The sequence below is a fragment of the Ovis aries genome, chromosome 1 (genome assembly GCF_016772045.2).
Source record: "Ovis aries strain OAR_USU_Benz2616 breed Rambouillet chromosome 1, ARS-UI_Ramb_v3.0, whole genome shotgun sequence".
NCBI classification, from domain to species: domain Eukaryota; kingdom Metazoa; phylum Chordata; class Mammalia; order Artiodactyla; family Bovidae; genus Ovis; species Ovis aries.
In genome coordinates this window covers 110,117,606-110,134,708 of record NC_056054.1, presented here as the reverse complement: position 1 = coordinate 110,134,708, position 17,103 = coordinate 110,117,606, and the positions used below count along the sequence as shown (strand labels likewise).

The 17,103-nt window shown below is 47.1% G+C and overlaps 1 protein-coding gene and 1 long non-coding RNA gene across 4 annotated transcripts in view; one reads left to right on the top strand and one right to left on the bottom strand.

Annotated features, from left to right (window-relative positions):
- The window catches only part of CADM3 (cell adhesion molecule 3), a 32,552-nt gene extending 17,765 nt beyond the window's left edge, over nt 1-14,787 (bottom strand). For both annotated transcript variants that reach the window (XM_027976827.2, XM_027976829.2), the window contains exon 1: nt 14,554-14,787. In XM_027976827.2, coding sequence (XP_027832628.1) covers nt 14,554-14,635 — 82 coding nt within the window. In that variant the 5' untranslated portion in view covers nt 14,636-14,787. The remainder of the gene's footprint in view (nt 1-14,553) is intronic.
- The window catches only part of LOC121820643 (uncharacterized), a 98,072-nt gene that overhangs the window by 2,455 nt on the left and 78,514 nt on the right, over nt 1-17,103 (top strand). The gene's annotated exons all lie outside the window — the stretch shown is intronic.

Genomic DNA, 17,103 nt, shown 5'->3' with positions numbered 1-17,103 from the left:
AGAAGGCTTCCCTGATTGCCTCAGGTGGAAATCATTTCTGATTTTGTTGTTGTTGTTACAACATTTTACCTCCTTTTCTTAAATTATGCATCAATCTTTACTTTGAGCTAAAAGTTTGGCTTCCCTCCTAAATTATAATAATTCTGCAGGTAGTGTTGATATCTGATTCATCTCTATATTTGGTACCAGCCCTATTAGAGCATATTGCACTTAGAAGGTGCTTAATAAATATTTCCTTAATGAATGAATCAAAGATGCTGAACACCTTCAGTTGGGGTAACTAGGTTCAACATATGCCCGTGAAGAGGAAAGAGCAAATCAAACAGGCTAGGAAGAAATGAACCAAGGAAGATGGTAGATATTCCAGAGGCTGAAGCTCTAGAAGGTTACAAGATGGGGGGGGGGGTGGAATCTCTATTTATTGATTACCTTATATGTGTCATTATCCAAGCCAAGTGCTCTGTTTTCATTATTCCAAAATAACCTGTATGTGTTAGTCACTCAATCGTGTCCAACTCTTTGGGACTCCATGGATTGGAGCCTGCCAGGCTCCTCTGTCCATGGTATTTTCCAGGCAAGAATACTGGAGTGGGTTGCCATTTCCTCCTCTAGAGGATCTTCCTGACCCAGGGACCGAACCCAGTCTCCCACTTTGCAGGCAGATTCTTTACTGCCTGAGCCACCAGAGAAGCCTGAATAACCCTTTAATAGATATTACTATGCATATGTTAAGGATGAGTTAACTAAGACTCAGAAAATTTAAGTAACTTTTCCATATGATAGATCCAATAAGTACTGAGATAGGGCAGCCTTTAAACTTCGATATCTCTGACCACAAAGCCCAGACATTTTTTTGCACATCTTCACTACACTGCCTCCCTTTGTAGAAGCATGTGCTTTGTGTGTGTGGTGGGGGGCAGAAGGTATCGTTGGAAAGATTCCTTCCTGCATTGCTAGCGAAGGTTTGTTCACCTAAACAATATTCACGACAGTCACCTGCAATACGATAAAAATGAACAGTGTAGCAAGTTGGAAGTGGGAGCTTGTGGTGTTGGTATGATTTATACCCACTGAGTTATATTTTCAATTGGATTCCTTAGTGCATCTTCATCTATACCTTTGGGGGCTCACCTCAAAGAGCTGGGATGATTCTTCAGTTAAGCAAGCAATAGATGTGTCTGGTTAAAACAGAATCCCCTCACATTTTCATGGCACTCTAGCTCTTGGCTATGAACTAAGATTGCCTTCTTGTTTGCTTTCAGTTGTCTGGGGCTTTTCTTAATGCTTGGCCTATTTACCGATGAGTTCCAGTATCTTCAGGACTCCCAGCATTTTAAAGGACTAAGTAGCCTTTTCACTCTGATTCCTTCTGAATGATTGTTCATATTAAGAGAAGCAGAGGTGGGAACTGGAGACGTACTAACGTGCCTTTTAAAGCATACATTGACTCCTGTGATTTTGTCTTTCACCCACAGTACAGGGCCTTACCCATAGTAAGTACTCAATAAATATTTATTGAATAAATACATGAGTAACTGAAATGAATAAAAATGTATTATGTTTCCAATTTAAGTGATGATAGTAGGGAAGTTTATGTGCTTAAAGTTTATTGCTTGGTTGATGTATTTTCTCTGCCCTGTCTGTTTTGGGAATCCACACTGCATGGGCCTTAGGGCCATGTATAAAGTCACAGGTGCACATTTGGGACAGTGGCACAAGGGAACAGAGCTCCCCTGCATAACCACTGCTGGCCTTGCAGTGCTTGGGTCCAGAGCTCCACTTCCCAGATTATAGAGCACGCCAGCTCCTTGCGTAGGAGTTAATGGTGATGGTGATGGTGATGGTGATGATTCAGCATTTCTCTAACTCCAGAGTTAAAAATATTCTTCATCCCAGCCTACTTGTTATTCCTCACGACTACCATGGCAGGTGGGTGGAGGAGTGTTATCTCCAAGGGAAAAACACCCTGGGGGCTGTGGCCCAGAATGCTGAACGGACCCACTTTTAGAAGGGTTTCCCCACCCCCATTGCTGGGCTCCCCGGCCAGGTGATCTCACTCTTGATTCTTCCATGACCCTAGCTCTGTAGTGGACTCTTACAGATATTTCTGAAGGGAGTGGCCATGACAAGCTCAGAACTAGAACTCAGTGCCTGCATCCCTTCCTTATGCCCAGAGCCGTATTTTTCTTTAATAGTGAATGTCTGCTTCTGAATTTGGAAGAAAGTGGACCAGTCTCATCTGAGGCCCAATTTAATCCATAACTCCAAGATTTGGGAAGGGAGTTACTTTGACCTACATAGCTTTAGACCATAACATCCTGATCACAAAGAACTCTCCGTAAACGTCATTTTTCACGCTTGCTCTTGGGTTGCCAGGAATTCCGTTACTTCTGCAGAAGGCACTGTGTAATTTCCTAGTTGAAGACTCTGAGGGCATGAGTGTCAAAATGTTCTCTCTCACTTCCTGCTCTACATTCCTTTTTAACTTTGTCTTCCCCAAGTCCCCAGTTCGCTTCTATTCCCAATATTACAGAGCAGTCAGATGAAAGAAAGCTGGGGCCATAGAGGTAAGAGTTACTTTGTCATCACGGCTTCTCTGTTTTCTCAGGTGTACTTCCTTCCCTTCCTGTGGCTCCTCAGGGCAGGCTCCTGTCCCCTCACAGACAACATGATCCCCTAATGGATCTCCTCACTCAGCTCAGGTATGCTCCAGCTCACATCCACTTCAGAGCCTCAGAGCTCAGTCACGCTTCAGCTGCCTGCCTCCTGATCGGCCTCCTCTCCAGCTCACTGCCTCCGCCACCCTCTCTCTGGCTGGCCTGCTGAGACCTTAGCTTCTCAGTGTTCCCTCCTTCCCTCCGTTATTTCTATTGTTTTCTGACTTTCCCTTCTGGAGGAGTCTTGTTTATCTACTTTCTTTCTGGCTCCCAACAGCCTCTTAGCCCAAAAAAGTCACTACCCTTTGGGCATTGCTTTACTCTCCCTGGGGCGGGGAGAGGGGAGGGCGGGGTGGGGTGTACAGGATATAAGTCAAAATGGATGGTGAATAGGGTAGGGAAGAGCACCTTCCCTGTAAGGAGTCTCTAACATACTGATTAGCCACAGTAGCTTGGTTAAGTGTAGCCAAGAGAACAAGGGATCTTTATAGAATGAGGGATCTTATTCTGTTAGGTGATCCAAGAGACTTAGGTTTGGAAGGGACGAATCTGGGCTCAAACAGGTTTATTATTGTAGGCTGGCAGACACCTTTTGGTTGCATCCTAAGCAGTTGTTAGAAATGAAAGGCTTTTGTTTCCTGGCCTTGGAATGGTGTGGCACTTAGCTTTTCCAGGCTGAATGAGGAGGAGGGGATCTTTAGGGTGGTTGGCTAGTTGACTAGCTTGCCTGCAAAGGGTGTGAGGTTGAGGTTAAAACAAAAAGCACATTGTGGTGTTAACCCTCTTTTCACTAAAAAACAAACAAACAAAACAAACAAAAAACAGTTATCCCAAATGTTTTCTCATATCCAAGTGTTTTTAAAAAAAACCCACATTTAAGATGCCATGAGTAACTATATCTGTTTGCTAAAGCCCTGCAATCAGTTCTCATGTTCTGGTCATTTTCTACTGACCCCTACTGGCCAGAGTTGGTTATTCCTAAGATCATTTTGAGTCTTCCAGAGGAGAACGTAACTGATGTCCTTTCTGACTCCACTACCAAAGTTCAATAATTCCTTACCTTCTTTTCTTCCCAAAATATTTTCCTGTCTATGATTCTTAGGTTTCCCTAGTGGCTTAGATGGTAAAGAATCCACCTGCAATGCGGGGGACCTAGATTCAATGCCTGGGTTGGGAAGACCTCCTAGAGAAGGGAATGGGTACCCACTCCAGTATTCTTGCCTGGAGAACTCCACGGACAGAGGAGCCTGGCAGCTTACAGTCCACAGAGATGCAAAGAGTCAGACACAACTGAGTGACTTTCACTTTCACTATGATTCTTAGCGACTTTCGCTTTCACTATGGTTCTTTTAGAGTTGATAAAAATCCCAAGTTGTGTCTAGTGCACATTTTCTGTTTTAAAGACGAAAAACCAAGGTTCACAGAGGCTTAGAAACTTCTCAGCATGGTCACATAGGCAGTTAGTGGTAGCTGGGTTCATCACCCCAGTCTTCTGTCCTCATTGTCAGTCCTGTGCACTAGCTAATTTGGAAGGGAAGTTACCATTTAGTGTGACTTTACTTCCAGTGACTTCCACTCTTCCTGCCTCCAATCTCCCTCTGCATTGCTGTGAGGAACCCTAGGACTCTGGACCTCCAGGGAAGTAACTCTGCTAAATGCTGGGCAGGTTAGAGAAGTTGGGGTGAAATGAAGAAGCAGAAGGTGCGAATAATGTCACCCTACAGATGTCACCATCTTCCTGGCAGATTCTTACAAAAGAGGAGGCCATGGGGCTGAAGCCGCTTCCATGCCCTTAGGAATTAAAAGGGTGATGAGGAGGGTGGGCTGTGTGAGTGTTAGCATCTGTGTGGAGAGCTGGGGGATGCTAACCTGATTGTGATGTGGGAGACAGAGACTAGAAGGGAGAAAGCCGCAGAGGAGCTTATCCTATTCTTGAGCTAGTGACAGAAAAAATCTGGAGGCAGAAGTGGGCTTGCAGTAGGCTGAGGGGGGGCCCTCAGAGACTTAGTTAAGATTCTGAGGAGCAGAGACTGGGAAGTGGGTGGCAGAGAAGGAGGTGGGGACAGCTGTTGCTTTGATTTGCTATTGAGTCAGTGTTCTCAGTGCATTAGCACTGGGAGGGAGCCCCGGGCTGGCCCCCAACACAAACAAGCCCCTCTGGAGCCAACATAGTGTTGTAGTGAGAACTGCAGTGGGGAGACAAAAAAGGAAGGGGATCTAATCCCAAAAGAGCCCCTTCCTTGCCTTAGCTCCTGCCTTCCAGGACTGGACTGTGTGCTCCAGACAGGCGTCTAGTGTTCTGTACTAAGAGGCTGGGTAGGGTTGATGAGACACAGCAGAGCGGATGGCTTTGTAAGAGCTGCTGGGAGCACAGGTTCTGTGCAGGGGGTTGACTCTCACCATTTATTTTTCAAGCAAGCCTCTAAGGTCGGGCATGAAATCAACCTTGAAACATTTTAGAAGCATCTTTTCACCCCCATCTCCTCATTCCCTTCCCACCATGTTCACATCCTCAGAAAGCAGGACAGATATGACCTGGGTCTGTGTTCTAACGCAACAGAGAGTCAGGAGGCCAGATTTTGAACTCTTAGATGTCCCTTGAGCCAAGTGTAGGCACTTTATACCCTTTCTCTGAAAGTGAAAGTGAAGTCGCTTAGTCGTGCCCAACTCTTTGCGACCCCATGGATAGTAGCCTGCCCCAAGCTCCTCCGTCCATGGGGTTTTCAAAGCAAGAGTACTGGAGTGGGTTTCCATTTCCTTCTCCAGGGAATCTTCCCAACCCACGGATCGAACCCAGGTCTCTCACATTGTAGATAGACGCTTTACCATCTGAGCCACCAGGGAAGTCCATACCCTTTCTCTAAGTGTATGTAATTGCTCTCACACGTCTGTAATAGAATTGGGAAAGAATCGCCCCATCTTAAGAACGTACTTGGGAAAGGAAACATAACAGAGTCAGTGTGGAGTAAATGAAAGCATAATTAAGTTTAACTTATTGGAAAATATGTTTAGCCATGAGAAAACAGGAACTGGGAATGGGCAGAAAAGCCCAGGAACACTGGGGAGAAGTAAAGAACAGATTCCCTAAGGAATATTCATCCAGGTGCCAAAGCCTGGCTCCCGATTGTCCAGAGCCACAAAACCTGTCTGAACAGATGAATGAGTTCCCTTCTTAACAGGCTGTATCTTATTCTCCTTTGCTCTTAATGTCGCACTGTAGATAGTTTAGGCTGAGGGCTTGGTGTGGTGGGATGACAATGCTGTGGAAAAGTTTAATTTGTTAGAAGTCAGGCAAGAGAGCATTCTGGCTCTCTGCCGGCTCTCATTTTACTGACTTGTTTTTACTGTTTCCCTTCACTGGGTGATCAGAGTCAGGGTGTGTGACAGGTTCAGGGCAGTGATTAGGAGCATCACATGGAGAAAAAACTGCTCTGCTCTGCACACCCACACTGCTCTGGGTCCCCCTCTTCTGCCAATCCCAGCTGAGATTTAGTCTCTTCTCTTCACTTTTCTCACCTAAAAATGTATTTTGCAGCAAGTGGCACATTATTCAATTAGCCTTATTCTGTGACTTCCTGGGAATTTACCTCTTTTGTGAGACAGATACATTCCTTCAAGCCTACGGACATCACAGTCCCTGAAATGGTCATTAATTCTGCCATCCCAAAGTTCTCCTCTCTTTAAACTATCATTGAGTGTCTCATCTTTAAAGTAGATGTACATTCTATTCTGTTCCCCAAGATACATATATATTTCAACCTGGTTACTCTCTTTTTCCCCTTCAGCACGTGTCCCTCAGCACACACGATGACTAGTTTTCACTCTTTGTATCTCTGTTTTCCTTTTTTTTTTTTCTGTTATAAACACAGCTTTTCTTATGACCCAGATACAGAGCCCTTTTCACAAGCCCGTTATTAATCAGAACCCCTTACGTCTGTCCAGCAAACCATATGGTTTAAACTCAGAGATTCTCCTCAAAGCAGAATTCAGAATCCTGCTCAGACTCCCCAGGAGAGGGCCAGAATCTTCTTCTCCCCAGGGCTGAGCTCAGTCCATCTGTCACTGACACTGGACTCCAGGGCTTGGAAACCAGAAGAGAGTTGGCATGAAGCACCAATTGAGGATAAATGAGAATGTGTGAGGCCCATGGGCTAGTGATGGTGGTTTTTATATTTGGTTGAGATTATAGGATGAGATGAGTGGAGGAAACATATAATACGTGTTTGGAAATATCTCATCCTTAAGAACTAGAGTAAGCACTAGTAAGAACAAGTGAGTGCAGTTGTCTCATGCTTTGTTTACATTTGCAGAGGGACAAATGATTAGGAGCAGATGGTAAAACAGTCCTCTCATTTTATGATAATGAAAAAACCTTGCTCTTCAAAGACTGACCTAGGCTAGGCTAAGTCTCAAGTAACTTGTCGTCTAGGTATTTGTTAGACTCTTGCTGGGTTTCCAAGGAGGGTTGGGTATTTAAGTTAGAGACTCAATAAACCAGTTCACCTTCTGAAGCTTTTTCACTCTGAGGCTTTGGCTGGAATTCTAGAATCCAAATGGGAAGTAAAGAGTTAGATCCCAGAGGAAAAAATGAAGGCAAGAAGCAAGGATTTGCATATTCCCAGTAAAACCTGGTGTTGGAAGGACTAGTTTTCCATTCTACCTTGCTGATATCTGCAGCTGTATGAAGGAAGTAGAGGGCTAAGTAATGGTTAGCTTAGAGATGAATGGCTGAGATACCAGCCTTCATTTCTTTTTTTTTCCCCTCGGGTGAGGTGATATGTCTGACCTTTTTTGACCCTGAACTGGAAGTAAATGAGCCAAAGGTGCTTATAATTAGCAATCAATACACAATTAGTGTAGGTCTAGCTGGGGTAAGGAAAAATGAATCCTGAGAGAAAATAACATTTTAGTTCTTTATGTTACTTAGCTTTCTTATCATTCTCCTGGAGACCTCTGGGAGAAAGATGGAGTGAGATGAGAGGGTTAAAGAACTCCAGAGGTAAGCGCTCACACAGAAGAATGATACACATATTGAAAACAAATCTGGAATCTCTGCATTAGAATCCTTTCAGAAACATGTCTGCTCTTTATGAGAACAGGGGGCTCAGGGAGATGAGTAGATGCGAGATACTCCAGCTGTTACCATAACCCTAATTCTGTCTTCTTGAAAGCTCACTCATGGAGATAAATCACTTCCATTACCTGTCCTTGAGGAATGAAATTTCTCCTTGTTTCAAACAAGGAAATGGAAGGGGGGTACTGGAAATTAATTCTGGAAACCTGTCTCTCCAGCTTCACTCTGTATAGGTCATTCATAAGTGTTAACTATTATATGAACTATTATGCAGAATTGACAGGGGGAAATCATCACTGAGGGGAAGGGAAGCTTGTATAGCTCTGATGTGATGGGAGGAACAGGCTGTCTAGTCTCAGACTGGCAGGGGCTGAGCATTCTTGGCTCCTTGCTGCACTTGACGTCATCAGCTTATTGGCAGATCACCCAAAAGAGTAGCAGAGTCCAGTTTAAAGATGCATCTTCTGAGATATGGCCAAGGACTTGGACTCTGGGATAAGATGGTTACATTAAGGCCATTTAGTCTATACAAGATGGCTATAATGATGAGGAACATGAGTCATGGATTTGGTATTTATTTTCTATGCCTCTTCCATATTGCATTCTTCTATTATCTATTCTGAGGTGCCAACCTAGATACTGTCTTTACGTTTACTGCTAAGGCCGAGGGGAAAGGGACAATGAGTATCACGACAGGACAGTTTGAGTCGGTTGTCAGGCTCAGAGTGGTGTTAAGAGGTGTGTGCTCATAACTGAGTAGGACTCATTTTGCATTCTACATGTATAGTGTATATGTGGTAACTACATGAGCAATGCTGTCTCAGTCTAAGCCACGACTGTTTGTAGTTCTGTTTTAAATCTATGAGTCCATGTATGACAAAACATCCGGTTCTTTTGAGGCCATTTGAGGTCACTGTAGGCCCTCATCTCCTGAACATTGCAAACAACACTTTTCTACCTCAGAATTTTTTTTTTTTTTTTCTCTCCCCTTCCTATAGGCGATTAGGTGGTTATGGAGACTCTCCAGATCTGGTCTTGTTCCCCTCTTGCTGGTAGAGCCAGTCAGGAATCATAGCCAAGATCATGTGTGTGTTTGTGGTAGGAGGAGGGAAATCCCATCTCTGTTTTGAGGGCTGCACTGTGGAGAGTAAAGAGATTAGGAATTTGGATGGGGAGCAGGACCACGGAGAGCAGCAAGAAGAGCCTGGAGTGTCCCTGTCAGGGGCTAGCACCATGGAGAGCTCAAAGCACCTGTGGTTTGTTCCACAAAGAACAGGAAAACCAGGATCATGGGTTAAGGCAGCCAGATCGCAAACAATTCAATGAGAAAGAGCAGACATCAGGGCTTCTGCTAGGATCACGCCACACCCATCATTTGCTCTCAAAGGCCTTCTCGAGTACTTTATTTGAACCTACCATACATGCAACCCAGAGATGGTGCTAAAAAAGTGAGGACCGCCACCGGACTGAGTTTGTCAACATAAGCCTCAGTAATTATAGAAATTACATAAGAATCAGTGGTGGTGGAGAGAGTTTTGATTTGCTGCAACCAATTATGAATGACATTAAGAGTATCTTTTAACATGGGAAACAGTGCCACAAAGCCTGTGTCTCCTCAGAGACAACAGACATAAGGAAGCCAAAATGTGTATTATAGTTAGGTATGGTATGGGACCTGGAGAAGGAAATGGCAACCCACTCCAGTATTCTTGCCTGGAAAATCCCATGGACAGAGGAGCCTGGTGGGCTACAGTCCAAGAGGTCGCAAAAGAGTGGGACAGGATTTAGAGACTAAACAACAAACAAAGGGTATGGCATGTATCAGTCAAATGCTCTAAGGCACCCCAGATTGATGTGAACAGTCCAATCTTGATCATACATGGAAAAGCATAATGGGTTATGCCTTGTAAAAAGGGCATTGTCCTCAGGACTTAGAGGTCTTTGTGTTAGTTGGGAAATTTGGCTACTCTCTTTAGACTTAGGGAAATTTTGGTAAAGGGACAGATAGCTCTCTCTTTCAGTGCCTGTTGCTTCAGTGAAGAATATATAACTTTAATGAGCTTATATTTTGTAAAAAAAAGAAAAATCTCAGCAGTTTCATGTGTTCAAGACTCCTATCTCGGTGCTAGAATGGATGGATCTCCTTGGGGGAACAGGGTTGGATTGGGTTTCTACTTGGGTTGTAAAATCCCTGAGCATCAGCTGGTTCTGACCTGGTGAAAAATCATCTCTACTGCTGCAAGAGGCAGGTCTTTGATCCCAGACTTGTTCTTCCCTATTTTTTAGTTACATGGAGTATTTGCTCTTAATTTGACTGAGTTCTTAGGGACCTGAATCTTTTTCTGATGGCTTGCTTTTCCAGGCTTTTTTTTTTTTTTCTAGTGGTTTGTTTTTCTCTTATCTCTTATAAGCATTCTCATGAGGATTGCTATTCTCAGAGTTTATGGATGGGTCTCTAGGACATGACCTCATCTTGGAAACACAATGTTCCAGTGCATGGACCTATAGCCAGTGATGAAACGGGAAGTGTTAACTTGTAGCATAAAAGATGAAAGAAGAAGATATAATTACCAAAACTTTCTAATACCCTGGCTTTTTCATTCAGTAGTCAGTTAGGAATTGGTGCATTCTACAGCTTGCATTCATGGAAAACCTGGAGCCTAGATTACCATTCTTCAGTAAAATTCCATTACTGAGAAATAGATGACAAAAAAGGGATTGTTGACTTGCTTCTGTTGGAGTAGGAAACAACAAAGAATGTGACTAGCTTCAGCCCCCGGGGTTTAATTTCTCCGATTATAACTGTGAGGGTTTTTTCCTTAGGTTATTTTTTGTGACCTAAGGACACGAAGCTTTTGATTCCAGTACATATTATTTGGACTCCAAGAAAGCAGCGATGGCAAGGGGTACCACAATCACATCTAAGAATTTTCAGAGCAATGGCACAACGACCTGGTCTGCTGTTTCAGTGACCAGAACACCAAAAAGATGCCATCTGTGGAATTTTATGGCTGCAGAACTATGAGTCATTCTTCAAGTGAATAGTGACTGTCTCCAACAAGGCACTGTTGAAATTAGATTTGGACCTCCTTTCTTGCTCAGTTGGAAGAGGAGAGAGAGGAAGAGAGAGAACAAGAAACTTTAGATAGTGAACTGTCTCATTTATTGTCAGTCTAGGGTAGAGGATTTCAAACCGTATGTAGCAGAACCTCTGTGCCTTAAGGATTAGGGGAAATATAGGGGAAGTCAAGAAGAAGGGCAGGAGGGTTTCAGGTCTTATTTATCTGTTTCAAAAAGAGTAGTTTTCCTTTGATCTGTTTTATTTATTTGATAAAGAACCTTCACATCTTTAAAGATAAAAGTGAGAAAACCACTGTGCCAGAGGAACTACCGAGCCCAGCAGTGCTGCTGAGCCCCAGGGAGAACTCAGGACAGAGTCTTTGGTGTAACTGCTGGTATAGGCAGTTGATATGTACAGCTTGGGTCCCACATCAGACAGACTGGTTCTGTATGGAATTAACTAAACTCTATGATACCAGTGTCTCTCTGATACTTCCAGCTTCTCTGTGCCAGAAAATGCCACGTCTGAAGGGAGAGCATCTCCTTCCCAAGGATTCCCAGCTGCAACTGGGAAGAGAACAGAATGAGAACAGCTACAGCTGCAACCAGGAAAAGAAACTGGGTGCAGTAGGTCTGCCAAGCAGATCCGTGGGCAGCTCTAGAGCGATGCCTGCTGGGCTTCTCCGGCACATTGGGCATGATCTCTACACTGGGCAGCTGGCCAGGGGGCTGCAGAATGGACGGCAGTGGACAGAAGGTCATTGGGAAGGGAAAGATGTTCATGTGTGAGGCAGTGCACTCCAAGGTTAAACTGCTATATCTTGATCTGAAGGAAAGGGAAGCTGCCCACCTGTCTGTTTCTGTACCTCATCAACTCACAGAGTGCTGGAAAAAATTTGAAAAAGAAAAACCAAGGGAGGTTGGTCGCAATGTTGAATGTCGAACAGCTCACCAGAGAGACAACCACAGGATACATTAAGTTCACGGGCCTTGTAATCCCCCAAACCTGGAACTGCCAACTTCTGCCAACACTAGGGGAGAAATGTGAGAAGGAAGGGGCAGGTGGCTCACTCAGAATGTCTAAACCATTCCTGAGTTTCAAGCCACAGCACTAGTGGTCAGGTTCAGATAACAATTGTTTGCCCTTCTCCAGCCTCTCAATCTCTGTTCAGTCTGATGAAATCTAAAAAAGTGTATGCTGTACTCCAGGGATCTGTGTGCTGCCACTGAGCTCCCTGCCCAGGGCCCTCAGGAACCCCAAGTCAGGGGTCCTAGACACACCTTCTGTATAAGCCTGGGCAGAATGGTCATCAGGACCACCACCCTGGGGATATTAAATCTATACACCTGCTTCCCACATCAGAGTGGGCCTGTTTTGATCCCAAAGCTAGGAAGTAGAATTAATTTGGATAGAAGATGGTACATGGTTGTGTCTCTTGTGCATCAGTGCATCCTGAGACATTACAACCAGACATATGTCCACTGTCAGGACAGATAATGCTCTAGAAGGACAATGATGCTTGACTGACTCTTTTTTTTGGGAACAGATCTTCTAAACCATCTCCAAATTCTCAATCCCTCCTCCAGACATTCTCCATTCAAAATGTATTGGCTTCCACTCTTCCCTCAAGCCACTGCTATGAGAGGTATATATATATTTATAAGGATAAATCATTTCTTTTCCTGTAAATCTTAAGCCTGAGTACGGGCTGAGCCCCCAGATTGAGGACTAAGAAAGAAGAGTGCAGTTGGTGAAGAAAGACCTGGCTAGTATACAGATTACTCTCTTCTCCAGTGTTTGTTTATATCCTAGAGTTGAAGAGCTGACAGCTTTCTGGGATGACTTCGTTCTGTTGAGGTTCCAGCCTGCCCCATCAGTTCCCATTGCCAAACAGAGGCAGTTTGGGTCACACTTGTCTCTCTTAAACACAGGTAGCAGAATGGGAAGGCCAGGGGCTGCAGGTGAAAGTCAAGGCCTAGTAGAGAGTCCTTATTTGGGTATGTGCACCGCACCCAGCAACCTCTCCTTTGCCTTGCACTTAGCCTGCCCTCCCGCAGGACTCTCTTCACCTCCTCAGTGAGTAGGGTCATCATTACAGCCATCCAGGGGAAGGGGGGTTCCACATAGGGGAGAGAAGGGGCCTCTGCCCTGTGGTGACTTGGGTAGGAACTCCCTTGGGGAGTGTGAATGGATACAGAGTAGAAGGAGCCAGCCTGCAAGCTGCCCAGTGTCCCCATAACACCAGAAGCTCCTTCTTCATGATGGAGATAGGACTTGGGGAGCAGGTCAGGCGAGATGGAGCAAATATTCCTCCAGCACCCTGGCTCTTCGCCTGTTTCCTTCAGATGAAATTCTCTACATCATCCTCCCCAGTTTCAACCCCTCCCCTCTCCACCCCCGCCCCGCCCTGTGCCCATCCCTGCTGGCCACTGGGTCCATCGCCCAGGAGCCGCCTCCCCTTTCTCCTCCCCTGCGGTTCTTTCTGTTTTTCGTTGGCATCTGGCCGGGCATAGGCCACCACCCTCCCCCTCACTCTCCCCACATCCCTTGGCTCCGCAGAGGTCCCGGTCCCCCTACCCCTCCCCCAGCCCAGTCCGCCTCTGCCTGGGGCGGAGGAGACTGGAGGATGCATTCCTTTAGTCCCTTCACCGCCTGCCCTCCCTCCTCCAGGGACCTGAGGCTCTGAGCTGTGCCTCTCTTCCCGGTCTCCCTACAAACTGTCCCCTGCCACCCCAGTAAGCGTCAGCAACCTTTAAGAAAGCTGAGGTGCCCCCACAGCGCTGACCTACATAGCCCGGTCCAGGGCGGGAGGGGGCCCCTAGCCCCCTCACCCCTGGCCCCGCCTCCGTTTTCCCCCCACTCTCTTCTTTCACTTCTCTACCATGACTAACCCAAGAATGTTTGAGTTCCCGACTGAAGCAGAGGGGGCTAGGCGAGACACCTTACCTCAAATTTGGAAAATCAATTCTCAGCCCAGGAAAGCTTTGGGTTTTCCATGCATCCTCCTCCCCAAATATCTTCAGCCTTCCTTTTGCCCAATCTCCCTCCCGCTACTCCCCCTCCTCCGCTCCCGTCTGGGTTTCTTTTCCCAGCTTCTGCCACCGTTAGGGACACTGCCATCCGGGGGCCCTCTCCGCCCAGTGTTGTTGTTTTGCTCCAGAGAGAAGCCCCCCACTTCCTTGCCCACGCCCCCCTCCACAGCCTCACCCAGGCCCCCTTCCGTGCCCACTTGGAGCTCCGCCGCGGGTGGGGGGACGGTCGAGGGAGCAGGAATGTTTGCATACAGCAGTTCAGGGGACCGCACTGGCTACCCAACCCCTCCAGACATACATACACAAACAGCCGACACACGCCCTGACTGAAACAGCGACAAATCTCACTCCGCCCCCAACACACACTGACACAGACATACACACAGATACTGACACAGAAACGCAGCCAGACACCAACACAGACGCGCACACCCAGACGCACACGGACAGCAACACAACCAGACCCCGGGCGGCTTGTAACAGACCCAAATCTGCGACTTCACACGCAGACACACTCGACGGTGTGCAAGGAGGGGGCATACGCGGCACACCCCACGATCCACAGAGACACGGATGCTCGGAGACAGACACAGGGTATCAGGAGCGGCTGGCGACTCGAACCCCCGCTTCCAAACAAAGCCAACGGGCTCCCTCCGCCCCCTCCGCGGGTCGGAGCCCCCGCCCCGGCCCCTCCCCACCTCCCCTGGCGCCGCCCCCTCCCTCACTCACCGTCCTGGGAGAGGTTGGCCCCGCCGGGCGCCCAGCAGCAGGCGAGGAGCAGGAGCAGGGGCAGGGCGGAAGGGGCCCCCATCGCGCTTCCCGGCCGGCTCCCTGGCAGGGCGCTGGCGAGCCTGGGTCCCTGGGGGCTGGAGCTGGGGAGGGGGGTAGACGACGCCACTGACCGAAAGGGCGCCCCCGAGCCGCTTAGGAGCCCGGGGCCGAGGCGGGGACCGGGAGGGAGCCGGCGCTGCTGCAGTCGCGGGGATTAAATAGGGCGCTCGGAGCAAACCATTCGGTTGGAGGTGGAGGGGGGGTGACGGGGGGCTGGGCTGGGCGCGGGGGGGACCGGCTGCCGCATTCCCCACTCCCCCCGCCTGCCGCACCCCCTCCGCGCCGTCGTGGTGCCTTCCACCCTCTCCCCCGGGAGCTCCACCAGCCCGGCTCGGGCGTGGAGCAGAGGGAGCGAGCTGGCTCAGCAGTGGGACCCGGCGCCCACCCCTCCTAGACTTGGGGTGGAGGGAGGGGAGTCGGGCAGGGCCTGGGGCCAGCTGGCGGGAGCTGCCACTGCAGGCCTGGGCAAGGGCGTGCCCACTAGCCCGAGAGCTTCCAGCCCCGCCCTCCTTCCTTTGGCAACTGGGGATCCCCAGGAGTGGGATGCCCCTAGGGTGCCCCTATCAACAGTGTGCCCAGGGACGTTTCTACAATGGGTAACCAGTTACCCTGGTCTTTTTCCAAAGCACTAACATCCCTAGTTCCTCTGACGAAAGAGCCCCTACTTAGACGTCCAGCAATAATTTGTGGCCCCAGGCAATTTCCTCTGAAAGGCATCTTCCAGCAAGCCCCCAGGCCATGGGAATCAACACTTCCCTCAGTCCCTCAAAGAAATTACTCCCAGTCTAAAAACAGCGGTTTCCCTTCAGATTCTGCTGAACTGAGCAGCCTTCAACGCAACTCAGTGGTTTCGTCCCTTAATCCTTTCCATTCCCCGACTTTACTCCCAACCTTTTCCAATATGTTTCTTCTTTATATTCCAGAGGGTCTTATCCTTCCTTTTTCAAGTTTTAGTGAGTAAGATTCTAGGGGAATGGTGTGATCTGTAGATTCTCAGGAAGCTACTCTCTTAAGGACCTTACGTGGCTAATGCAGTTCTTGCCCCTGAGGCCAGATATAAGATGAATGAGAGAAGTAGGGTGTCAGTACTTGCTCTTGGCTCAAGAGTTCCAAGCCCCCAGGGTTTTCTTTCTTTTTAATTGTGATTGAAGATCTCTGGAGGAGTCTTGGTAGATCTCAGAAAGAGATCCTCCTGAGTCAGTTTTGCTCCAACTTACCTCTTAGGTATACACTCCTAAATTTTAGAATCTCTGAATCGAAGAATTTTACGTATATGAGTATTTTTTAGAAAATATTTGGTACAATCCTTATTACACAGGTGCAATTGAGATTCAAAGGGTATGAACTGATCTATCCAAGATTAGACTGACAATAGTAGAAAACACAAGTGTTGGCCAGGACATGGAATAATATGATTTTTGAAATGGCCTCTAGTCTCTTGGGTAGTATGTACAGATGTGAGAGTTGGACTATAAGAAAGGCTGAACACCAAAGAATTGATGCTTTTGAACTGTGGTGTTGGAGAAGACTCTTGGGAGTCCCTTGGACTACAAGGAGATCAAACCAGTCAATCCTAAAGGAAATCAACCCTGAATATTCATTGGATATTGCACTGAAGTGCCAATACTTTGGCCACCTGATTTGAAGAGCTGACTCATTGGGAAAGACCCTGATGCTGGGAATGATTGAGGGCAAGAGGAGAAGGGATGACAGAGGATGAGATGGTTGGATGGCATCACTGACTCAATGGATGTGAGTCTGAGCAAACTCTGGGAGATAGTGAAGGACAGGGAAGTCCGTGGGGTGACAAAGAGTTGGACACAACCTAGCAACAGAACAACAACCAATCCTGGAAGGCCAGTTTTGTCCCTAGGTGAGAGATTTGGGTGCCTGTCTTCTAACTTCTGGGTCCTTCCCCTTTCTGCACTGACTCTGCATCACCATGCTAATCTTTAATGTTTGAGTAATCTTCCCCCCTCTCTGCTGGAAAAACCATAGCCTTGACTAGATGGACCTTAGTCGGCAAAGTAATGTCTCTGCTTTTGAATATGCTATCTAGGTTGGTCATAACTTTTCTTCCAAGGAGTAAGCGTCTTTTAATTTCATGGCTGCAGTCACCATCTGCAGTGATTTTGGAGCCCCCAAAATAAAAGTCTGACACTGTTTCCACTGTTCCCCCATCTATTTCCCATGAAGTGATGGGACCGGATGCCATGATCTTCGTTTTCTGAATGTTGAGCTTTAAGCCAACTTTTTCACTCTCCTCTTTCACTTTCATCAAGAGGCTGTTTAGTTCCTCTTCACTTTCTGCCATAAGGGTGGTGTCATCTGAGTATCTGAGGTTATTGAGGTTATTGGTTTTTCCAGTAGTCATGTATGGATGTGAGAGTTGGACTGTGAAGAAGGCTGAGCCCCAAAGAATTGATGATTTTGAACTGTGGTGTTGGA